We start from the raw sequence: 26,012 nt of genomic DNA, 5'->3' as shown, positions 1-26,012 counted from the left end.
CAGAATGCTTTGAGTACAAGGAGGCTGCTGTGCAATTTCAGAAGTGATCGAATTCCCGAATTAAGAATGTGGCATTATAGTATCATTGATATAGGATCTGAAAACATGGCATTATGGAACATCGTTTTACAATATATAAAAACATTTGTACATGAACAAAAATATAGTTTACATTGAGTCTTGTATTTGGCTTAAAGAAAAATCAGTTGATGCATTTCTAAATCACAACTATGGCATTCGAGTTGGGGGGGGGGGGGGGGGGGGGTATGGACACACAAGTTTAATTGCTCAAAAGGCAGTAGGCTGTTTATTGAGCCAACTGCTTACTGAGCATACATCTTTGTTTGGGTAAACCCAAACCCTACTCCAGCTGTCTAGTTTCTGGCCCTACCCTGCTGCTTCACTAGTAGTTATGCAACACCCCAAACTCTGAAGGTCAGGATTCCAACCCAATCCTGTCTACCACTTCATTAACTAAATCAAATGCTCTAAAGTGACTGCAAAGCCAAAAACAGATCACAAAACAGGAGACTAATTTATCATGGCACCTATCACAATTTAACACATGAGGCTTGAAATCCTAGTCCCCTGCTGAGAACTAACTACACCTACAAATTAAAACAACTAAAACTATCCCCATCTGCCATCCACTTAGCACTGTGCCAGCTACACACAACACTTACATATTCACACATACCCATGTTTTCCAGGAGCATCATTTGCTACACACGCAAAGCAGTGGCTTTGGCGTCATATTGCCTCCACCAGTATGGAGGCACTCTGGAATTATTGCTGCCTAGTGTTACCATAAAGAAAAAAAATAATAATACAGCTACCATAAGTCACCAAAGTTGAATTGAAGAGATAATCCAAAAGCATGGATAGCCATTAACATTTACAAAACAGTGTATCTATTTTAAAATAGAAATAATATTTTATACTTTTATTTTAAATAGAATTTTCAGAGACTATTGGTGTTTCAAACATTTATTTAGATTGGAAAATGATTTGTAAGTTTTTTTTTTTTTTTACATTTTTCATACATTAAGTTATGACTCAATAAAAATAATGTAAATATCTGTACTTTCATTGGGGCTGGAGGGGATGGGCAGTGTTGGAACAGGAAACAGATTTGATCAGGTTGAACATGGATAAAAAGAGCAGGTAGAATATGTAGTAAATGTTACTTTGTGATAACGGTATAGCTTTTTTTCTGTATTGCTAAGGGTTAAAAAATGTTAAACAGTGAGTAAACATTTATGAAAATATGCAGTATTGAAAGGGTTCAGCAATAAATAATACTGCTCCACATTTGTTCACCATTATGTATACATTTTGAGGCAGTCCTGGCATTCAGTTCTCACACTCTCTCTGGTATTGAGCTTTAGATTATACATGCATTTTAATATGATAGTAATAGTAAATGTATTAATATTCAGCAATCACCATAACTGTCTTTGTGGTGCACAAAGCAGAGTGTATAATATTTGCACATAATTACATTGCAGTGTGTAATAGAATCAACACTAAGAAGCGATACCAAATCTTTTTCAATAACTATTATACATCAAGATGTATAGTAGTTTTCAATACAATCTCTTCGCATTAGGGAAGCTTTTTATATTGTGGACTGCTGCAGTTATTCTAGCAATTACTTTACGTCAACTGTTGCAAATTCTGGGGCTTTGTCCTATAAACCATAGTTTAACCTTCTAACCCAGAGGTGTTAGATCAGCCAATCATAGTTGTAGCGGTAAGGGTGGAAGAAACATCATGAGCATCCAAGTCAACCTCATTGACAGTGCAAGTCTCAGGGAGAAACATGCTGCTGTCCAGATATTGTGTTGATGAGGGTTGAATGAATGCTTGCTCCATGAATTGTGACAGCCTATTTTCCTGACCAAACCATTTCTCTCCTCAGAGAGGGGATTGAGAAGATGATCCACATCTTTAAATGTTAATAGGCACAGATTCTGCCAGCCACAGCATACAATTACCAGTGCTACAGTTAGAAACAGCAACAAAAAAAGTATCTTGCAAATTAGTTAAGTACTTTTTTTTTCTCGTATTTTTCTGTGAAAATGCACATTTTATTAATAGTAATTGTAAAAACAGCCGTTTATATAATGGGGGAGGGTTTTCATTTTCATATTCATTTAAGCCCCATTTTCCAGCAAGCCATTATTACTGTTTGTGGAAGGCTTTCCTGGTATTCAGTAATTCTGTGTTTTTTTTGTGTAACTGCAACCTTTACACACTTTCTCTGTCTCTCTCGTTGAAAAGGATTTTTAACATGATTTCCACAGACTCCAGAAGTGAAAAGCCATTGTTAAAAGGCAAGGAGTTAATCAATCCACTGTCTTTCATTTACTGATTCTGAATTATGGTACATGACTCATAACAGTGTAGGAAAAAAAAACTGCATTAATTGCCTGCTAGTACAGAGTATGAGTATTCGTTTATTATTAGGATCCTTTTTGTTTTGTTTTTTTTTTTTTCAAATGAGTGTTCTGTGTAGTCAGCCAGTGCTGTCTGTATTCTGTTAGAGGAGATGGTTGTCAGTCAGAATGAAAACAGAGATAAGCAACTTCAATCCCCTCCACATCAGTGACAGCAGTGGCCTCTGTCTGGTCACACCCCTGGCCAAAAAAGGCAAGGCAGAATGCTCCTGGTATTAAGTGCTCTAAGAATAAACCAGAGCAGTAATGGATAAGGTTACATTGAGGCCCTGGTTTGATGCTTTCTGACCTATACCCCCGCCCCCGAGCCTGTGTACTGGGAGAAGTTTGCAGGCTTTAACTGCATTTTCCACTTCACAAGCTTTCTTTTCCTGCTTTGCTGCCCCACCCGGAGCTTCTTCCACTTTTGTGATGCAATAAGTGAAAGTGGCTAACCTGGTCTGGGACATTGCTATTTTAGAAAGAAGTTGAAACTCAAGACTTGGCAACAAGTGTCAAGGAAAGGCTTTGGGCTTTGCTAAAGGGGAAGGATTCTAGCAGGGGTCACAGAAGCAAAAAGGAATAGAAATCTAAGAAGGAGACAACTTTTACCCCCAGACGATATTTTACAAGCAAGGGAACTCGACTTGAATAAGAGACCTCACAGCACCATGACTGAGATCACTGCTGAAGGTATTGTCTGAATTTTCTATTCAATAATGTCTTACCCTTGTCACAATGATTTGTTTACCTGTCCTGTAGTGTTGGCTTGCATAATACTGAACTTAAACTTTGAAAGAGTGATATTTTGAAAGTTATTAAGCAGGCTTTTTCCTGGGTACATCATGGGAGGATTAGATTACCTATATGTTTCTATAAATACTGTAGATCATATAGCCTGACAAGTGATGTGTTAGACAGCCTGACGGTATAGGTGTGGGATAGATATTTATTTTAAATCAGATAACTTTTCACAGACTTCATAGTGAAATCATTACTGATTCTATATTTACTTATTCTATAGTTCAAATACAATAAATAGTGATTTACAGCTATGGCGAACAGATTTATCACCTAGAATTCTATTTGAGACATTTAAAAAACACAGCTATATGGACATAATTTAGATATTTTATTTAACATCACGTAATCAAAGAAACTACAAAATGATGTTGCAAAAGTCTACCAAAGCCATAATAGTAGTACAGTATTTCATGTTAGATTTCAAAATGTCACATTTTTCTGCCAGTAATTCAATATCTTAATGTAACCCTATTCCGCCAGGTTTTATTTGACTTTATGAAGCAGAATTAGTTCATTCTATAGGGTAATGTAAAACCTTTGGCCATAGCTGTATATGATAGTGTATCTCTGTAATTGTGATCAATTTTTAACTGGCCTCTACTCTGCAAAATGTTCGTTCACAGGTATTATCATACATGCATAGACCTGACTCCTATTTGCACCAGTCTCAGTCTATTGTAGAAATGCAAATACTTTTTATATGCCAACTGTGAACTTCCACTGTAGATGAATAATTAAGGTACTCTAAATACTGTGTGCTCTCTGTTGTCAAGACCAAGTCATGTTACTTAACTTGAACTGAATAGAAATGACTGCAAATGTTGCTTTTTAAACTAAAGTTTAATTTCTGTCACTTAACTATGCTGTATATAAAAGACTTACTAGTAACATGTGTGATGGTTTATCTGTACAAACACAGGTTTGAAGATTTAAAAGATATACTGCTTTGTACAGTTGACTGGATTGAGTGGAACTGGCATATGGTTTGTGCACAGAGGTTCTCTAGTCAGCAGTTGGAAGTGATCTATAATTTGTTGTCTGACAGCAGGGACTGCTGTAAAGTGCTAAAACAGGTGGTTGAAGCTGGCAAGCTTTCTAATGTAAAGGGGTGGACACTCATAATGTGGTGCTATGTCAGACTTCAGCACAAAATCAGTATTAATACTAATTGATACAATTCATCTTTGGCATATACATTTGACAGCTTGGTCAATATTTCCAAGAAATCCTCAGCATGATGGGTACAGTATACTGCTCTTTATTACCAAAAGAAATTAACTCTGATATGTTACCAATGGCAAAATAAACACATCACATTCTAACATTTTTGTAATTGTTGGCTTTGTCTTTAAACTGCCTGATTTTGATTGTGTGTATATATGATCATGGAAGAAAAATGTATACACCACAGGTTTTACATTAACAGTAAAAGGATGTGTGTGGAATGGGCCCATGCAACCCAGCAAAGGAGAGGGAAGCCATGATGACCTCATTCAAAAGACCTCTACAGTGTAGAGTGCATGCAGACACTATGGACAAACAACATTTTAGCCTCAGTACAAGAAAAGGTGTCATTTAGACATAGATTAAAACACTTTTCAGTTGGCTTCTATTTTTTTAAATTTGTGATAATTTCAAGAGCAGTTTATTGGCCGGTCAGATAAGACTGAGTAATATTCATTTTCCTACCATTTAAACAAAGTACCTCATAACTGCAATTTAAATGTTTCAAGGTGCAGGTGTTTTACCTTTTTTTTTTTTTTTTTTTTTTTTTTCCAAAAAGAGATGGTTGTTTGCAGTTGCATTAGAGCAAAGAACAATACAAATGCAGGTCCATCGTAAGTTTAACTTCAAAACTTTAAAGTTAAGATGGCTGGTTTATATTGTAATATTAATTCTATCTCAAACTATTACAGTAAGCGTGCATGTACTGTACCAGGGACAGTCATCCTGAATTTACCTTACAGTAATTTTATGTACTTGTGACAGTATGGTCTGCCCATGTGAGGATTTTGTGTTGTGTTGCATGTGATGTGAATGTTGGTGTATAGGTATTGGTGCACGGGATATAAATGGGTCTGTGTAGCAAGCGTGATTTAAAATATATAGTTGTATTTAGGCACGGGGATTACACTTCACTTCATGTGCATTTTAAAGTATTTAATAGTATGTGAGCACAGGTGTTGCAAAAATTAGTTCAGGTGCTGTTATTCAAGTGAATAATTAATTAGTAATTGAATGCCGGCAACAACAGTATATATAGATGCACATTTTACTCCTTCGGGGTTGTGTTCAGGACGAAAGAACAGGAGAGAGTGAGGAGGTAATAAGAACACGAATAAAAAGACGACGACGAAGCAATTGCTCTGTTGTGCTGGAGGTTTGGTGTTCATCCCTGATGGTTAGTGTCTGTTCGTTTTGTTTGTCTGTGTTTTGTCCAACGCACAGTTTTCTTTTAATAGTGTTTTTGTTGTCTGTTTTAAACTTTTTATTTTGCATTAAACACCGCAGCGTCTCAGTTTCACCTGCCAGTACTGTCTCTTTGTGTACTCCTTTCTGGCCTGACGTCACCGTACAGCCAGCCTGTTCACAATACGCCGTGCATTTTACTGGGGGGTGCATGACTGAGCAGTTGTACTTTCAACTGTGTTTTAATATATTATATTCAGGGAATAGTGGGGCCTGAGCATTGCTCCGGTACTTTTTGATTGTATGGAAGAAATAACTTCTGGATTTCTTATGAAAAAGTTAAGTGCAAAACAATGATATTTAATTAAATGTGAAGGGTTAGCTGTTTAGAACGTACCATTATTGATTTTAGGACATAATATCAATTAAACATAAACTGTACACGTGTTATTCAGACAATCCCAGTATAATTCTTTTGGTTTTACTTTTCTCAAACATAAATAAAGGCTTGACTGTAAAATCTACAATCCCTTTTTTAACATACAGCGGGAGAATTAATGAGAGGGAAAGTGCTTGTCAGCTATGACTACATTGCAGATAAATTGAAGTTTCATTATGCTCTTAAAACACAACCTGAGGATGCTGCCATCAAAATTGCTTTTGTTGTATCCAGTGGCCGACGCAGTAATGCAACCCCCAATAATATTAGTAAGAAATATTATTGATGCTCTTGCAGTGCCGGATTAAACTATTTTGGGTCCCAGTGCACTACCGTGTATAGTCTGACGTGATCAAACTAACCAAAACTCTTTTTAAGCGCTTATTTATCTTACCTTTTGTGCTTTTCATGTGAAAAGTATTTCACTTTCCTTAGAAATACGTCAGTTCTGTAGTTAATTGTGGGATTGTAGTCCTGGGCAAGATGTAATCTCTGATTAAACTCCACAATGAAATACATATCCCAGTTATCATGGCAGTGGTTCTTGAGTTAGGATTAAGGAAAGATCACATATGTGATGAATTGTTTGCATTTGCCAGTTTTGCATCATATTTTCATTGTCTGTTTATGGCATGGGTATGGCAGTACAGCAATAAAAATCCCAGCGCCCTGGATGACAGGATAATTTGCTCCCAATTGGCTCTTAAAACACTCAATGTGGAAGTTAATTGCCATTGATTGTTGCTCAACTTTAAAGTTTGTTTCAAAGCTATTTCCAAAATGGCCGCTCTAGTGCATTGGGGTTTGAGTGCACATCATGGATCGTTATTGCTGTTTTACCTGTTTGACAATGCAGGCAATAATCCTGTCTCTGTCAGTGCTCTAGAGTGGACATTTTGAAATGCTTTGAAAACAGAGTTTAAAGATAAGTGTGAAACATTTTCAGGATGTTAACAATGAAAAGACCAACTTACATGTATGTTATTTTAAACAGTTCTAGCAACAGGTGGGGACGTGTAACGTTATATTTTTTCGGAACCCGCTGCTTGCTCTTTAATACAATATGCAAATGGTTGTTGCCTTGTTGCTAGTTGATGTTAATCCACAACATTTTTTGTAGCATTGAGACATTTACTGTATTTATTTTGGCATTAGGAGCCTGGCTCTGATTTCCATGCATGTCATGGAAAAGTTTAAAGATATTAGTACACTGTAGGTATGTAGTTCTTTGTTGAATAGGATGAACACTGTTATACAAAGTTGTTCGCTTTTTATGAATTCAATTTAAAATTAATATACAATTAATCTGAGACAACTGCATGGAATGTCATGTTGACTAAAACTGGTAGTTCGTAAAACAGTGAGAAGTTATCCATTGTTCGTTCAGCACTTCAGCTGATCCTGCAAGTTGATTCTGGAAAATTTTAGAAAGTGACCATGCACCCATTCTAAGAGTAAGTTTACACAAGCCCTGCTGGCACAGTATATCTGTGATTATCCCAATGAAAGATAGGACAGAGACTAATACTGCAGTGGTAAGACAGAGTTCAACTTTAATTTATGTAACTGTAGCCACACAGGTTGATACTATATTTCGTCAAACGGCACTTGGCAGCACATGGTTGCTCCTCTCCATTATGTAAATCGAAACTTAAGTTAATTACAGGAATGACACCATTAAGACACTGTTAGCAAGGTCCTATTGTAAGTGACTGCAGTAGCAGTTATTGATGTATAGTTCAACCACTAGTCTCTGTAAGTTGCTTTGGATAAGAGTCTGCTAAATGACTGATTTAATTAATTAACATTGAAATGATGTGTCTCTGGAAAGTGATCTGTAATTTCAGTTTAAATTTACAGCTTGCAAACAGCTGAAGCATTTAATTTAGGGCCTTTTGTGATTGTCCTTCAGAAAAAGTGCTGCTTAAAATGTGGAGTTTTCATGTCCTATATTCTTTCAAAATTAAAACAATATATTTCATTATGAATTAGCTGACAATGTATAATTATTTAATGCCTTCTTACAGTAAAACATGGTACACCATGAAATAAATGATAGGAACATGGAATATGAACACGGTTATTATCACCAACTATTTTATAATGCCAGAGTAAAGATCTACTTTGAGACAAAGTAATACAGTATTATGAACCATATGTAGGCTATACTATACATCATTGTGATCACATTGGCTGCTTTAAATTGCTGAATTTTGTAATGCTTTACATAAGCAAACTTTAGCTTGACAGTGCAGTTGATTCATTGGGTCAGATTTTCTAAGTTGGAAGATATTACAGATATCAATGGTACCAATAAAAAGGAAACAGTTTTCTTAGTTTCCTTCTAAATATAAAACCTGTATTTTCAAAAAATGTAAATGCATTAGTGTGACATAGAAAGAGGATAAAATTGTATTCATTGGTTTGCTTATTGCTGCAAAGGACTGTTTCACATCAGTGACATAGTGTTGTAATGTAACATTTCATTGTCACTAAATGCAGTCTGATGTTCTCCTTTTTAACCCTGTGCAGGGCAGGTGTCTGCCACCACCGCATCTGTGATAGACAACAAGAATGGAACCGTCCCTAAACCTTCATCAGATGTGCCAAAGAAATCTGTGGCTGACGACTTAGCTTCCACATTCAGCTCCCCTACAGCATTGTTGCTTGTTGTTGCTTTAATTGTCACCTGGTCAGCTGTTGCCATTGTCATGTTTGATTTAATGGATTACAAGAGTTATGTTGGTAAGTAATACATTTTTATGATGTTTTAAAGCTGATGTTACCTCTTGTTAGCATCATCACAAGTAGGTCACTGTGTTGAAGATCTTTCTGGACTTGTATGTTTTCAAGCACCAAATTGTATGAAAAGAAGTTTTACACACACCACTCCTGGTATCATATTACTTCCTGTGGTCTAAAGGTCCTTTTCCATGTTCTAGCTAACTAGGTGATCATGTCGCAGGAATGAAATGTACAAAGATGTGCAGTCCAAGTTTAACAAAGCTGCAGTGAAACAGTCATGTTTTCATACTAAAATATACCTATAATGCCTTGTTGAATTTTTATTACATCCATCCATTATATCCTTCTTTGAATCAACATATTAAAAACTCTGGGGATGGACTCTTCTTTCCCTCTTGAAATGTACTAGCCATGCATTCTCCTATAAGCAAATGAATATGCTACTTACAACAGTACTATGTTATAATTTACATATTTAAGTGATAAAAGCTATAAGATGGCATTTTTAAAATAACTTGTTACAAACATTTAAGCTGTTTTGTTTTTTTCAGAATGGGGTTTCAAATATGTTGACTTCTGCTTTATGAGTGATTGATATTGATTTAATTTCCTATTTCTTACTTGCAGACCACAGCTTTCATTCATGTTGGTCATTCTTTCAACTGGATACTGCATATACAATCAATCTAATAATTTTCTCCTCCATACATTTTGGCATACCAAATTTGTTATGGCAAAATTGTTGGTCAAACTTAAATGTATACATGCCTATTTTCAATTAAATTTCATGTCAATTCTAACCCCTTTCTACTGTATTGTTGTTGTATTTAATGACTTTAATAGGGAAGCCAACAAATAACCCCTGGGTGGGTAACACCAGTATGTTTATTTTAAAGTTAGTTACAAGCTTGTGAGTCGTCAATGCTGAAGGCATATTCAGCAAACCATCTGGGTATAATGCATTCAGCTGCCTCTTTAATGTTTTGTTTTTTTTTTCTGTGTAAAGAATGTACTGTAATAGGCATCAAAAGGAGTTGCATTCACTTTGATTGTTTATAATTAACTCGAAAGGTTTAACTTGTCATTGGAACAGGATAAATGCCTTAAATCATCAGGTGTGAATTAAGGGCTTTTAATATCTTTAAACTGATATCTGACCAAATTGTTTATAGGAATGTATTGAATAACAGTAAATATTACCATGTTTGTAGTATCATGAGAATTATTTACTGTACATATAAACTTCCTAGTTTTGGTTTTCATTCATATTTTCTTTTTTTTTTCAAAATGTTTTTTGTTAATCTTTTACAGACATGGATTAATGTGGGCAGTCAAATTTTTTAATAAAACCCAATCAGCTTCACATTATCAATACCTGTTAAATTAGGATTGTATAAAATGACATTCCTTTCAATATTATTGACTAAAATATATAAAAATCAAAACATAGTAATGCAGCAAAGAAAATGCCAGATAGTGCAGAAGAATAGTCCATTAAAAATGTAGATAGCTGCTCAAGACGTTAAAGTGAGATGTGGATTAGAGGCTTGCATATCAGAATAATATTATTCATATAGATGTGCAAAATGTATTTGTGCACACTAAATTGCAGAATACAGACATCAATCACTTTTTCAATCTCTTCATGGCTAATAACTTTCCCTCCTTTTTTCACTGCCCGTTCCATGACTCATCCTCTTGTCATCCAATAAAAAGCACCCTATACACAATACTGTGATGACCCCTGTTTACCACCTGGTAAATACATTCTGCCTGCAGTGGAACTGTTTCTTAATGTGTGCCTGCAGACCTAACTGTTGTATTGGTGCATGAAATCAGGTGCAATAATCGCAAAGTGTTTTGATGCGATAGATGTAAGCATATTGGCATGCTGCTTGTTTGAAGTCTTTTTCAAATTGAGTGCATTTACCTAACAAAGTAATGGCTGGATAATATGTAAAAATACGTTAAGTTTAAACATTGGCTTGCAAAACATTATGGTGTTTTGGGGGCAGCTAAGGCACTTATTGAGATCTTGCTTCTTAAGCTCTTAAGATGTTGTAGGTGTCTTGTGTACAGCAGACAGTAGGCCCAAATTAGCAAGGAGTGCAAAGCCAAAGGCCCATTTTCTGAAAGGAATAACATAATACAAAATACACATTGCACAAAATACCTATTGCTAGCCAGAGCTAAATAATTGTTCCGAATAATTGCTTGCCAATTTTATATTGTTAATATGGTTTCATTATGCGTTTGGTCTCTTCTGAAAAATTAAATGATCTCATAACCTTTCATTGCCTATTTAAGCCAGTTGTATTTTAGCTATGCAATTATTTAGTTTATTCCAGAATGAATGCATTACATTCTGGATTCTTGACATTCCCAAACTGTTACACACTGCTAGTGTATGTTTAAAAATGCACTGTGTACTACATGAATTTAATATAACATTTATATTTCAAGACCGCCTCACTTTAACACAGTTGTTAAAGCAGGAGAAATAGACAAAATCAAGTAAATCCTATCGACTTAATTTTCGAAACTTAATAAATAATTATATACCGTTCGGTACATATGAAACATATATATTTAATAAAAAGGAAGCAATTCACCCAAACCTTAATTCTGGAGAAAAGTATAATACAATTTGAAGAAACAAACATGACTACTAATTACAAAATTGAATTCTATAGGCATTCCTACGTCCTTTTAAACCACGCTTTGTTCTTTTCACTCTTGTTAGTATTAGCATCAATGTGGGAGGGCACATGTCCAATGATTGGCGAAAGCAGGCAATAGATGAAGGGAGGAATGCCAACCTTGGTTATTTTTTAGACTGCTTTATTCAGTGTTCCATGCAAGCCAGCTGAAGAAATGGAAGAATATGATTGGCTAATAGACATGCCAATCATAACTAGAGAGGAGACAACAGTGCACCTGCCTCCTCTGAACATGCAGTGGTGACTGAGTGGAGAATTTGGATCGGACAGCTGACTCTGCATTAAAGCTATATATTGTTGCATTTTACATATAAAAAAGAGTGTTTATTTAAAAATGTTCAATTAGCAGTGCCTCTGACCATGCCTTGCTGTTCTTCGTGCCAAATTTCTCTGTACTCTTTTCTGACCTGCCCACCACACTCCAGTATGTATCCTTCTTAACCCCGCCCCCTTTGAGCAACATCACCTTCCAGCTGCCACTGGTTCTCTATTTGAAACCCAACCCATGTGTGCCCCGCACAAGATTGACACCCAAAGTAATCAAATAACATAAAGCAAACCACAGGGATTAACTTATTAATGATTAATTATGGATCCAATGAACTGATGCCTCACAATTCAGCTGGAAACTGAACCAGTGTGACCAATCTCCCCTAGAATTCACCACATGGTTCTTAGAGTCCATACAATACAACTAAAATCAGGTTCCAAAACCATTTTGCTACTAATTACTAAAATTTAAATAATTTAACAATAAAATAAATATTAACACTAAGCATGCATGTCATCTCATCCCAGTGGTTTACCTGTGTTAAAGCACACAAGCCCAAAGTTATAAAGGAGAAAAACCAACCGCAAAAGGCCACATAATGTGTGTGTTCAATACGGCTGCACTCAAGTAAAAATCTATTTTATAAGACTAATTAGGTAAAGTAGGTGATTCCATAATCAACCAATTTAAATACCCCTCACCACAATTAATGGCGGAGAATTACACACCTCTTACAATAAATACCGAGTCTGGGTCAACCCTGCATGTGTAGGCTACATGCTCGGAAGCGAAAAGTGAAATTAACCAATATGGAATTGGAGATCTTGTACAAACAGTATTTGTAACATACGAAGATGTGTTATAAGCTTGAAATACATCACAAGGACAAAGGAATAAAATACGGAATGTGTGGTGGCTTCTTAAACAAATGTACCACTTCAGAGTTTGTAGCAGGTTGCTTATACATTATGACGCATCAACCAGTTACTGTGCTTCGCATGTTAGTTCAACTTCTTATTTCGTATAGAATAAGTCCAGCCATGAAGACTTTTCAAACTTCAGAAACAATACGTTTTATTTACTTACATCCATGGCAGTCAAATGGATGGATAATCCTTCCATTTTTGTACAGCAATATGTTCAGCTTAGCTACGACTTATATCTTCTTAAAGTCTTATGCAGTTACAACTCTCTCTGTATTTCTTTGTATGATTTTAAGGCTGTTTTCTTTCCAACTCTAATTTTACAATACTGCCTGAACCAGTATTGCTAACTAGCAGAATGCCATATTACAAAAAAAAAAAATAATAATCTGTAGGCATTACTAAAATAATAATGCCTACACTCTCAGAAATAAAGGTTCTCGTTTGAACCTGGCTTTGCCACTGTGGGGAGACCTTTTTAGGTGCTTCTAAGAACATTTTTACATGGATTCTATGTTCTCTATTTTTTCTATTTTGTCATATAAGCTATGAAACATGTATTGAAAATTGGAGTTTGCAAAACAATACGGTACCGGTATTATAAACCGTAATTTACAAACTGACTTGATCAGAAGGGTTAAAGAGCTTTTTGCAAAATGTTATTAAATATTTCTTTGTCCTTGAAAACAATGTCTCCTCCTTGCTGCAGACAAGTCTCCCACATCACTTTGCCTTTTATATAGCCTACTCCCTGACTGCAGCAAAATAACGCCTGTTTTTCAGAGTTCTTAAAATAATCAAGCAAATACAAGGCCCGCAATTACCGGCAGCTTTAATAAATTAGACGGAATATTTAATAGACGTCTAGAAATGCTCCAGAATTACATATGCATCAAGGGCTTACATTACATATTACATATGCACATTGCCTGCAAATCATGTCTTAATTGTGTGTTTATGCCATTGCGTGTGTTTTATAAATCTCATCCAAGAATTCTGAACCCTCAGCGCCCGTTTTATGGTCGTAAAACATGCGCAATCCTTTTAGAAATCTGGGGCACAGAAGGCACTTTACATCTCCCTGTTCACCTGTCTGTCTTTCACACTTAATTAAGCATTCAGACATGTTTACAAACTTACCCTGGGGTAACATATAAAACAAAAACAAACAGTATGGATTAAAGGAATCCCTCAAAGGATTTCATATCAAAATGAAAGTGTTGTAATGAGCAGATCATTTATACAATCAAATAAAAGGTAAAGAAAACACACACACCCATATATATATATAGATATCTATATATATATATATATATATATATATATATATATATATATATATATATGTGTGTGTGTGTGTGTGTATATGTTACATTTTGAAATATTCTCAGTGAGACTCTTTTTGTCAACCACTAGTGAAATGCGTGAATGTTAAACAGCATTGAAATAGGCTAGGGTAGTAAATAAAAAACACAGTCATTACATTAGCTGTTAGTCTTATCCCCTTGGATTGAAGCTATTGCAATACAACATGCAATTCAATTGGTATCAAAGGCTGTCACCTGTTGGTATCTATGTTCCAGGTATGTTCATTTATGTGATTATTGCACACTGACTTCCTATAGAAATAAACTAACACTTATCTCTGTTTATTGTCAAAATTGTTGATTTGCATGGTGTGCACAGTAAGTATTATTTTATAAGAAAAGTTTTAAAAGTACATTAGGTAGATATATAAAACACCCCAGCCAATTATTCAAATGATTTCTGAAATTAATGGATGCTTTTGATCTTCAATCCCCCAATAATATTAGACTTCAACTATCAATGTATAAAGCAACTACCAGGTGTTAGTGTGCATATTAGTCATCTAATATCCTAATTTTCCAACTTTCAATGCATTTGATCATTATATTTGTGATACATAAATTTATGTAATACGTATGTGTGTATATGTTTATGGAAAATATATATTTAACCAAAATTAAACAGCTGAATTACGGGAATTACTTTCCAAGTTTAGCACGCAGCTGCTCTTTTTGTCTTCCGATTTGAATGAATGCAAGACAGATCGTAAAATGAAACCTGTTATTCACTCTGTAGCATTGAATGCAAAAAATGTACTCAACACAATATTTACAGTAGACTATACATACAGTATTAACTTGCTTTAATGATTTTTCTTGTGTGACTGATAGTATGTTTTATATTTTAAATTAACGACTGCTTACTGTGATGCAAATGAATCATTAAGAATTGAGTGGCCATTAAAGATAATATATTGCATTTGTGTGTTTTGCTCCTATAACATTTTGATGATATATGGATGTTACAGCAGCTACAAAAGCTGCCAACTTTAAAATGTGTCTTCTTCATTTTTCTAAACACTGTAATTTAATAATAGTCCATTCCATCTTTTTGACAAATGGCTTTACTCAGTAATATAAAATTTTAAAACTACTCAGCGCCGAAATATTGAAGTCTATGTCATAAAGTTTTGATCAAATACATTATTGTAGTTTTTACTCACTGACAAATGGAGTGTGGCAAAGCAGCAAGACAATATTACCTAACTTTTCAGTGAACTTTTGTATAGTCTTAAAGACTTAACCAACCTTATAAGATCTAAAAATACCAGGAATATTCATAAAAAGCATTATTAATAAATGGAAGAATCAATTCATCTAACAAGATGTTTCTTTTGTAATTTGCAGTAGTTTCTTTTTTTAGATTCACAGATCAAATGTGGGTGAAGTTAGGAATAATGTGTGATTACACAGAAAAGAAAAACCTTTACAGAACCCACTGTGCACATAGCACATATATCCTTTCAAATGCCATGCCTTTGAGGAGCTTTTGATAAGCTTGCAGCTTTTTTTGTATTCATTTTAATAAATGATAATTACGACACAAACAGCAAACTAATTTAGCGGGAGGTTTTGTTTTAATTGCGCATGCTATCGAACAAGTGGTCACTCTTCCTCTTCCATTTCCCCAGCCAGTTTCCATAAACATTTTTTTGTCCTAACAGGAGCACATCAGCCTGGTTTCAGCAAAGCACTAAAGGAAGCAGAGAGCCCTAGAGGCAAGGAACAATGTGGTGCATTACATTCTTTGCAGTGGTGGTTACTTTCTAACACTTTATGATATAGACCGTTTTGAAGATGCATAATAAACTAATGAACATATAAATTAAAAGGTAAACATGCAGAATTTGTAATCATGGCTGTACAATTTCTACCCCCACCCCACCCCGTTTTTTTTTTTTTTAACTATAAGTATTGTTTGAAAAGTCAAATTTACGGTATGCATTTTCCTTTACTACAGTGCTTAAAATGATCAAGATCTTGACTATTAAGATGACTTGTCAAATGTGAAAAATCACTTTGTTTTTGTTTATGAAAATATAGAACAATCAGTAGTACATGCTACTGTAAAAGTGTGGAATAATAAACTCATAGGAATGCACTCACCAGTTGTGTTTCTAGGGTTGTTGTACCATGGGGTTACAAACCCAATATCTACACCACCTCCTTTAATAATTTAGCACTTAATATCTAATAGTGAATGTAATGAATATTTACAAAATGCATTCCAAATACTTCAAAGATTGCCCACATTATTATGGGGTTCAGCATTTTACAGCCAGATCCAAAACTCCATTCTTAAAAGTTATGTACAAGTGTGAGTTTAATAGGTCATCTGACATTAACCTGCATCTAGAATTCTTTCTTGTCATATTGAGCTTCAACACAACAGAGAACGTTACAATACTGATTTATGTCAAATCCTACTTAAATACAATTAAGTTACAAAGCACAACTAGTACTTTTTGGTCTGTGCATGTCTTGTTTTGTTAAAGAGAATTGATACTAACAAATAACTGGATTTGTGGGTCATAATGAATGTGTTTTGTTTTGTTTTTTATGAGAGGAATGGGACTATCTGCATTATATATCCTGCATTGTATTTGTACTTGCATATATCTTTTGTTTATGGATCAGTTGTTTTGCTTTTGGCATGTGTCTGTAAAACACTGCAGCCAGAGTGGTTGGGAAGTTCTGTATCACGTCAAGATCACTGAAGCATTTCACACATTCTCACATACTCAACTATTCTCCATAATGCAGTTAACTGTCTTTTCACATTTCTTAGTTGTACCAGTTCCTTAGTACAGGGAGCAGAACATAGTAAGCTGTTTTCAGATAGTTGCCAAGATGAGCTTATGTTGATGTTTCCTGCTACTACACTCAATTACAGTACAGTCAAAACCAGCAACTTTTTCAGACAATACTCAATACACTAGTACAGTAGGCAAGCATACATTGCATATGATATTCTTACACTTCTTCCTGTTACTATTTATGAAGTATTTTAATCACATAAAATAATAGAAGTACATCCCCATCAATACTGAGCATTCCTGTTAAATATATCCAGCATATAATTAAACCTAAACCAATCCTTATGATTTGATTTTAAAACGATAAATTATTACTTGGTAAATACTACTAGTATTGAAATGTTTATATACATATTTTTTAATGTGAGGTGAGGTACAAATAATTAACAGATGTTAATTATTGCAGTTGCATTTGTTTAAAGCCTAATTAAAGTAGAACAAAAATATATAGAAAGTTAACTGACAAATGATTGGTACCTAAATTAAGAAATAAAATAATAAAAAATAATCTCTTGTGCTGACATTACTGTGGCTTCATTACAGTAAGATGCTCCTTATCACGGGATTACATTAACTTTTAAATGGTAACCTAATTGAGTTTTCCTCATTTCTGACTACAGTAGCTCTTGGAAGATGGTATATGTAAACACTATTCTTCACCCTTACTGTACTGCTCTCTTTTAATCCTGTACTCAGGAGGTATAAGTAAGCTCGGCTCTGACCCAATGAAAGTCATAGATGAAGTGGTGGAAGAGTCCACTGACTGGATACACGGTGTCATGTCGTTACTGTCTGACATGATAACGCCTGACGATGATGATGAGGACGACGAAGGTATTCAAAGATCGCACCATTGTTTAATAGCTAACAACTTCACTATCCCCGCCCTTGTGAAAATGCTGTAACACACTCAAACAGGGTTTTAATGCATTCACAGAGATTTGAGTGAAGCTTGGTTACAAATGTAAGCATTCAAAATACAAAAAAGTATGGCAAATCATCACAGTGCACTTTTACATAGACGGTGCACATTAGCGTTGTGGGTTCCTAGCTTATAGATACCTGCACATCAGAATTTGCTGCCTTTATTGCATACTGTGATCATTTTCAGTCCACTCTGATGATATTTTAACCTTGGAGTGGAGTTATTAATATAAACACTATTTTGAGATGGCAGTTATGACAGAATATTAACATTATGTTGAGAAACAGTCTGGAATACTCCAGAATGCCTATTTTTCAGGCATCTTTATTTTGTAGAATGTAATCACTGTCACTGTGCAAATCTCAATGGAACCGTGACACGAAGAAGGCTCCAGAATGCTTAATAACCAAAAGTTTGGATTTTGAGATCAAGATACTGAAATGTACGTGATGTAATTAATCACTTACACGTTTTTTTAATGGGGGGGTGGGAGTCTTAGATTATTGAAATTCAAAACGTTAGAAGAATAGTTATGGTACGCTGACAGAAGTTGTAAAATCGGGGGGGAAAAAGGAAAAAATATATAAAGGTATAATTTATATTTAAACTCACTGGTTTAGAGCCATTTCACATTAAACCCAGCACCCGAATAACAGACATAACAGTACTGATGTAAATGATAATGTGAACAAGTAGTTTTAATGGCTTCATTGTACTATAAAGCAGAATACAAGTTAGGACTGCTAGTTTTTGCTGTTTACCACTAAAATAATTTTACACACATAATGAAGACAATTAAACTGGACTAAATAAATGTTTTTCAAACATTAGAATGTAAACTGGATTCAGAATGAAATCAGGCATCCTATTTATTTTCACTCCTTTAGATAAAATACTGTATCCTTACAATGCACAGTGTAAGTTTTCATTCAAGCTCTTAATACAACCTTAACATCTAAAGATGTATAGACTATTACTGCTCTGCATGAGTGTACTGCCAGTGTAGTTACTAACCTGCTTTTCTAATGCAATCTTTTTATTTGTCTGCACACTCACTGATCAGCTTGAGGGATCCTTTTTGCATGCATGTTTTGGTATGCCACAGTATGGCACATTTTGATGTGCAAAAACAGAAATTCACTAACAAGACATGTTGATTAATTATAAAATTGCCGTTCAGACTGAGGTAAGTTAAACTCCAGTTTTTGAGGGTCACCCTCTACGACTTCCGATCTGCATGCTCTTGGAGATCAGGGCCTGCAGAATTAGGTTCAAGAGGTATTGGAAATGGGAAAGGACTTTCAAGGCACAAGCCCGTTTTTGTCTCCAATTCACGGAATCTATATTATTTATTCTGTTAATTCTTCTACATATTTAATAAATCTGTTTTGCATGGCACTTACTTACACTGACTTGTTGTTCCTTATATTTTAGGTGACACAGAGAAACCACTGAAGAGGAGAGGTGTGTTGTTATTTTTACTGTACCGAAGCAGAAATATAAATCCATTAAATCAAAGTTCAGATGAAGTTCCTAAGCATGGTCAATATTGCTTTTAAAAACTGTTTCTTATGAACCTTAAAACTTAAACAAAAACTTAACTTAAACATGAGGCTAAAAATGCAACTTAAGTATCTCGGTTATCCTTTAAAATCAGGATTAGGCTTGGTTGAAACTGTTTGTGTCATTGCTGAGCTATGCATAGACTGTGCCACAATATTTACTAACCAAGCTGTGCTGATGTCATTGTCCTTTGCGTTACTTGAAATTATACCTCCAGAGGGGAATAATCATTTCAATATTAAACCAGCCCAGATGCCAGCTAAGAGCTGTAAGAAAATCTCCTATACTGTTGATTTGTAGCATTAAAAATCACCTTTAATCACATCAGAAATGCACCAGTGGTTTCCTGTGAACCATTTTCTTTTCTTTTTTTGATTTGGTGCCTGTGTTGGAATGCTCACTGTGGTGCAAGATAGGAGCACTGGATAGCCTTGACATGAATGAGGCCCAGTTTAAGTTTAAAAATGCTGGAAGCATCCTTCATGGTAGCCAGTCTTCTTCATCCTAAGTTATCAGCTTTGTTATGCCATAATGTCTTATTCTCTGCCAACATTCATAGCTATGGAGCAGTATTGCTGCATTCTGTTCCAGGCTCGTGTATTTTAATCGCTGCTGCTCCTGTACAGTAGTTTCTCAATGTAACACAGCACCCTTTGCAGCATCTATATCTGTATTGGGTTTATCACAGTTTTATGCTCAGACATGCATACAAAAAGTTCAATATTTGTGAGGCCAGTATACATATATCTGCATTCTATAAAACACCAGCATTGTCAATGCTAATGATAATTCTAATGATGACTATGAAGGTGAAGATATCATGGCTGGTGACTATGATGGTAATGGTGACAACGATGACAGTCATGAAGACAGCGGTTTTATAACTGGGAAAGAGGAGGGTGAAGGCAATGATGGTGGTGAGGAGGAGGAAGAGGAAGAAGATGGCGATGAGGAGGAGGATGACGGTATTTTATTCATTGATGCATTAAAGATGAAATGAGTAGCAATATACATCCCCAGCCCCCCACCCCCCCAAAAAAACATATCTTCTACAGATATTTAGGGTCCATTTGTGTTAAACACGCTTCTTTAAGGCTTATTACATATTTGTCTAATCACTTGTGTGAATGGCTCTGTGCTGCTTCAATGTGCTGATTTGTTAAAGTATAACCGATACAACAAATATTTAGCTGGAATGATTTTTTTTTAAATGATGAGTGATAGAACAATATCACATTGAATTTGGATTAAACTAACTAATCACTGTAAGTTTTAGGTGTGATGTCCAATATGGTGGACAATAGGTGTTCATAGCATGCCAGAATACAGAATCTTGCCCTGAAACCTATAGCACTGTATATGTTAAATAACTATACATCTAAACTGTTAGAAATAAGGTGTAATTAATTGTAGTCAGGAATTAGTTAGTGGTTGATAAATATTCAGATAACCATTTGATATGGCAGTAAAGGGTATTTTAATGTATATGTCCCACAGTGAACTAATACAAATTTCGATAATGAAACCCCATACTAAGTAGCATATCTTTGACTACTATGGGTGGCTTCCAAATTAATATAATAGCAAACACATTTTGAATTACATCAATATTTGCGTTATACAATGTATAGTTGTATTTGGAACTTAATTCAGGGAATGGAAGCTACAGTAGGTCATTAATAGCCATAGCATATTATGTGCTTCATATATGCCCCAAATACCTGTATCCTATAGTAGGTATGGTAATACATTATTTTTTCTTTCAAATCATAGGTGAAGCTCATCCATCGAAGTGGAAAGGTTGGTCACTTTCTATATTCTATTTAGACAATAGGCTGAGTCATACCAACAGCATTTGTCAACATGTTAGCTAAGCATGTCTAAAATTTGAAACGTTTAAAGAGTTGAGATATTAGAAAAAAACAAAACAATGATGACATGCAGTATCATGTTGTGTGGTAATAACCATAACACAAAAGGTTTAATGCAACACAATACTAACTATGTGTCACTTCTTTGCCTAAAATGCAAGGCTTTGTGATTACAAAAGTAATAGCATCAGAAAGAAAGTATATTATAAAATTCATATTTATCATGCAATTGTAAATTGTTTATATCCATTTACTTAACTTTACATTTCAATCTTAATTACTTTGCTTTGACCATTTTTGCACATTCATTATAGTTTACAATAGAATGATATTTGCATGAAAACACTGATAAATTAAACAAATCTAGTGTAAAACTTGGTTGTGTTTTAAGTTGCAGGGCACACATTACCGTACATTTTAATTACTCAGTAACAAAGCATATTAGATTTACTGTATTGCTAAGGATAGTAGAGTTCATTGCATTGGGGAAAGGAACATGCAGCAGTTATTTGAAGATTGATAACATATTTCAACATTAAAAAGTATTAACTTTTTGCGTATTAAGTTATAAAACCATTAGAAATAAGTGAAGACTATGGAAATCTAGTAGTTTAGCTAGGGTTATTAAAATAAACTTGCTAAATGTGGTATGGGAAGCGCATGTATTTTGTTTATTGATTTTATAAATAGAGAGCAAAGTATTTTATTAGTTATTTGTTTAGCATCGGTGCCCACCATTCTCCTTCCATATTACAGAGACTGACTGGAATGTTTCAGCCCTTCACTGACAGTGCACTGGAAGGAGATCACACTGTAACCTATTTAGAATGATTCTTACTTTACATGGTTTTCATTTTGATGAAACTTCATCAGAGGCCACTCTCAAAGCTATTAATTGTGGCGTGACAAATTAAATTGTGTAATATGTGCAATTCGTTTGTAATATGTGCCCAATAATTTAAAGTCTTAACAAAAACAGTAACATCCACGTTGACTTCACCTACTGTACCAGTACTGTCTTATTCTAACAATCCTTGTTTCCTTATTGTTGTGTTTTTTTTTTTTTTTTTTTTTTTTTTGTGTACCATATGTCGTGTGAATTGTGGTCTGTGTTTCTAAATGAGAGTTTATGGACTGTATGTGTGTAGCATCTATAGTATCTTGTTGACTGGGTGGACCAAATAATGCTCATTTTATTGGTTTGTTTGTCTGGGTAGCAAGGTTATATTTATGTGGATCTCTCAATTTGAAATGTTATCTGGATTTATATGGTGGCTAAAAAAAACAGTTTCATCTTGATTTTGCCTTTAAATATGTTTAGATGCCTACTCAAAGTTGTTTTTAATTATTTTTTTTTTGTGTGTGTGTGTGTTTTTGTTTGTTTCTATTTGATTGACGGCTTAACCATGAGAAACCTACATGAAGACAGTGTATGTCAATGCAGTGTGTGAGGCAATAATTCCTGAGCCCTCTGCATTGATCCTTGGGGCTTGTGTGACACTGCAGGAGACACCTTTAGAAACCCAGTTTAAACCACATGTTCGTGTCAAGTTTGCGTTACTTTTTACTTAAATAAACTACAGTAATAAATTAATATACAAACGTATGTTTTTCCATTAGAAATAAAATTGAATATAAAAATAAACATCACATTCACATTAATACAAATCAATATAGCTTTAAAGGCCTTTGCCCACGGGATCCGTTCCGTCATTTATCATCCATCATCCGAAAAAGTAAATCCGTTGCACACTAGATGCATTGATATCGTACTTCAGAGCACGATGTGCAGTGGAGGCTTTGTAGTAAATGTACCTAGTTTCAGTATTTTAATACAAAATAAATACAACTCTGTTAATTCTTACATAACTGAACACATTTTTTTCTTATGTATTATAAATTTACTGATCAGCAAACGCTGACCATAAACCATTTTATTCTTTAGTGCACTAAGATGGAAGTTAAAACTTTTGCCAATTATTGAATTTCTACTAGATCTACAGTAATGTTGTTACACACTACATAAACAAAAACCTGCATACAGTTGTCATAGCATCAGAAACCATATGACCAATATTTTACTTCAAACACTCGCTTCTTTAATAAAATACATCTAAAAGTTGGGAAGCTAGCAATGAGCTACCAAAAATACTTTACTATAATGACCTTCTACTCTCTGTCTGTTGAGCCTAAAATTCCCTCACTTTCATGTACTGCCCCTCTTTTCTGACTGTTGAGCCCTGGCAACACTTGCCCTGTCATGCTTCTTTCTCTGATATGTGTCTCGCAGATTAAGCCATGGTTTCTTTACTTCCACGACTGGAATTTAAATAAAAATTCTACACTTGTGATAACCAATACTACACAAAATCCATGTGTTTATGTATGCTATCAGTTCATAATTTCATGTTTTATAATAGATATCATTCACACCCAAGTCCACGGCAATTTCTTTCCATATTTTTTCTTTTTTTTTCTAAAGTCTTTGTAATCTTTGTTGGATTTATCATAAAGTAATTTTTGTTTGGCGACACAAACAATTCGTTTTTCCATTTTGTTCAGGGAACTGCAAGAATCAACGTCTTCCCAGTCATTTTTCATTGATCAATGTCATTTTTAAGGCACGTCAAATCGGATCAAATCAAACTTGTTTCGATTCCAAAATTGATGCATCACCGTCGTACGACAATTACAGACTCCAGTGTGCAAACTGCAACAGGGAATGCACATGATCGTTGTTTTCTTAGACACACATTAAAATCGGATGCGTGATCAGATCCAGTGTGCAATGGCCTTAACTCTGAAGCTATTTCAAGTTTGTTTTGAGTAATTACATTAAGTTTGGTTTTCATGAAACCTAGAAATACATTTCCTGAAGATCAAATTTCATTTAAAGAACCAGTACTATTGTCTAACCTTCATAGTGTTGTACATGCATTATCTGAATAAATATTGCTTCACTTTTGCTCTGTTAATTGCAAGAAATGAATCAAATTTGGTCTCTTTATTCTTGTAATTATATGTATCAACAGAACATGTGGTATAAACAAGAGCACTACTACCATGCATTGTATCTCAGTTGAGAGTCTGAGGATTTAGGCTTGAGGAGCATGGGTTATATATACAGTACCAGTCAAAAGTTTGAGTACACTTGCTGGAAACTAGGTTTTTTCATAATTGACAATGTTTTACGTCGTATACGTTTCTGTAAATACTTGAAAATGAAAACACATGTCACAATATACGAAACACAAGGAGTATCAAAGCAATGTTCAAGAAAATTGAAAATTGTCTGCTTTGTTTCCCCTGGGTGACTGGACAGCGCTATGCCAGTAACCAGGTGAAGACCTATGTTCGTTGCTGCATCCCCCTGTTCCCCAGTCGTCGCCCCTGTCATCCCAGTGGGGTCCCTTGTCGCTGTTTCGTGGGGCCATCCTAGAGACACCAGATCAAGGACCAACCCACCCTCAAGCCCGCCTGTTTAAGAGGGCAAAGACTTGGGACTTGAGGGCGGGTGGTCCTTTAAAGGTGGAGGGAAATGGCCGTTACATGGCCGGTGTCTTAAAAAGACATGGGGGAGGATGTGTAACCAGGCAGGGAGGGAGTTAACATCCTCCCTGCCAAAGTGATGATGTGCATATGCACGTTTTGGGTTAATTGTTTAGTTTTATTTATTGTTAGTTATCGCCCACACCTGGGAAATTGTAAATTAGATGCGGGTGGGGGTCATTTAAAGAAGACAGTCGGTTCACTCTGAGCTACTGTGTGAAGAGCCCAACTATCTGTTGTAATAGTCAAAGGCACTGTGTAAAGCCTTTGTGATCTGTACGAAACTGTGTGTTTTGTTGTTTTAGCTGGTAAACAGCCTAGCTGTCCGGTAATAGATTAGTATTATGGTGTTTGTTTAGTTGGTGCTTATTTCTGTTTTTGATTCTTTGTTTATTAAAAATAGCATGTCAGTAGTTTGCAGTATTGTTTGCAGTCATCCCATGTTACTTTAACCATTTGAATTGGTCATCCTATTACTAGAAAGTGTGTATCAGCAGATTAATAAACAGAACACTAAATGGCTACTGACCTTTATTTAACCCTTACATCCCTGTGAATACGTATAACAGGATTTTAAAAGGACTCTTTTTCAATATTATTTTAGAGAACATAAATGTAAATAAATGTATAGGCTTTAGTTTACCAGTACACTTTTATGCAAATCATTCGTTTTAAAAAGATATAATTCCTTTAGCTATGTAATTTGTCAACAGAAGACTTTAGTTGATTAATCGGTCTGATTAATCTGTTAATCGGAACAGCCTTAACATATAATGTGGTCAACAATTAAATGTCAATTTTAAGAAAGCAAGCTTATGATGCAGATTTGGTCACAATTGATACTGATGATGATGATGATGATGATGATGATGATGGCAAAGTTGACAAGATAGAAAGTCATGATGGGCCAAGAAATTAAAAACCAAGCCTTCTGTTTCCGAAGAAGAAATATATGATGATGGCGATCATGATGAAGATGATGTAAATGATCATGAAGATGACAAAGACAATGAAGATGATGATCAAGAAATCAACAAAAGAAGACTCAAAGTTAATGATGAGGACAATGACATTGAAGACAGAGATGATGATGATGATAATGATGAAGACAATGATGAAGACCATAATGATGATGAAGTGGAGGACAATAAAAAAATCAACAAAGGACTTAA

At 34.9% G+C, this 26,012-nt stretch overlaps 1 protein-coding gene across 35 annotated transcripts in view; it reads left to right on the top strand.

Annotated features, from left to right (window-relative positions):
* The first annotated feature begins 2,707 nt into the window (after positions 1–2,707).
* Positions 2,708–26,012, top strand: part of trdn (triadin) — a 96,293-nt gene continuing 72,988 nt past the window's right edge. For 8 of the 35 annotated variants that reach the window (XM_041252232.1, XM_041252217.1, XM_041252226.1 and 5 more), the window contains exons 1-8: positions 2,712–3,131; positions 8,623–8,835; positions 10,552–10,593; positions 15,781–15,834; positions 17,629–17,766; positions 19,292–19,321; positions 20,230–20,385; positions 21,194–21,220. In XM_041252232.1, coding sequence (XP_041108166.1) covers positions 3,110–3,131; positions 8,623–8,835; positions 10,552–10,593; positions 15,781–15,834; positions 17,629–17,766; positions 19,292–19,321; positions 20,230–20,385; positions 21,194–21,220 — 682 coding nt within the window. In that variant the 5' untranslated portion in view covers positions 2,712–3,109. Of the gene's footprint in view, positions 3,132–8,622; positions 8,836–10,551; positions 10,594–15,780; positions 15,835–17,628; positions 17,767–19,291; positions 19,322–20,229; positions 20,386–21,193; positions 21,221–26,012 lie in introns of all 35 variants that reach the window. The other 27 variants (XM_041252229.1, XM_041252245.1, XM_041252231.1 and 24 more) reach the window with 14 other exon arrangements.

Source organism: Polyodon spathula, chromosome 6, assembly GCF_017654505.1.
Source record: "Polyodon spathula isolate WHYD16114869_AA chromosome 6, ASM1765450v1, whole genome shotgun sequence".
In the NCBI taxonomy this organism is placed as follows: Eukaryota; Metazoa; Chordata; class Actinopteri; order Acipenseriformes; family Polyodontidae; genus Polyodon; species Polyodon spathula.
Note: the sequence above shows the minus strand (reverse complement) of the source record. Positions and strands in the feature narration are given on the sequence as shown.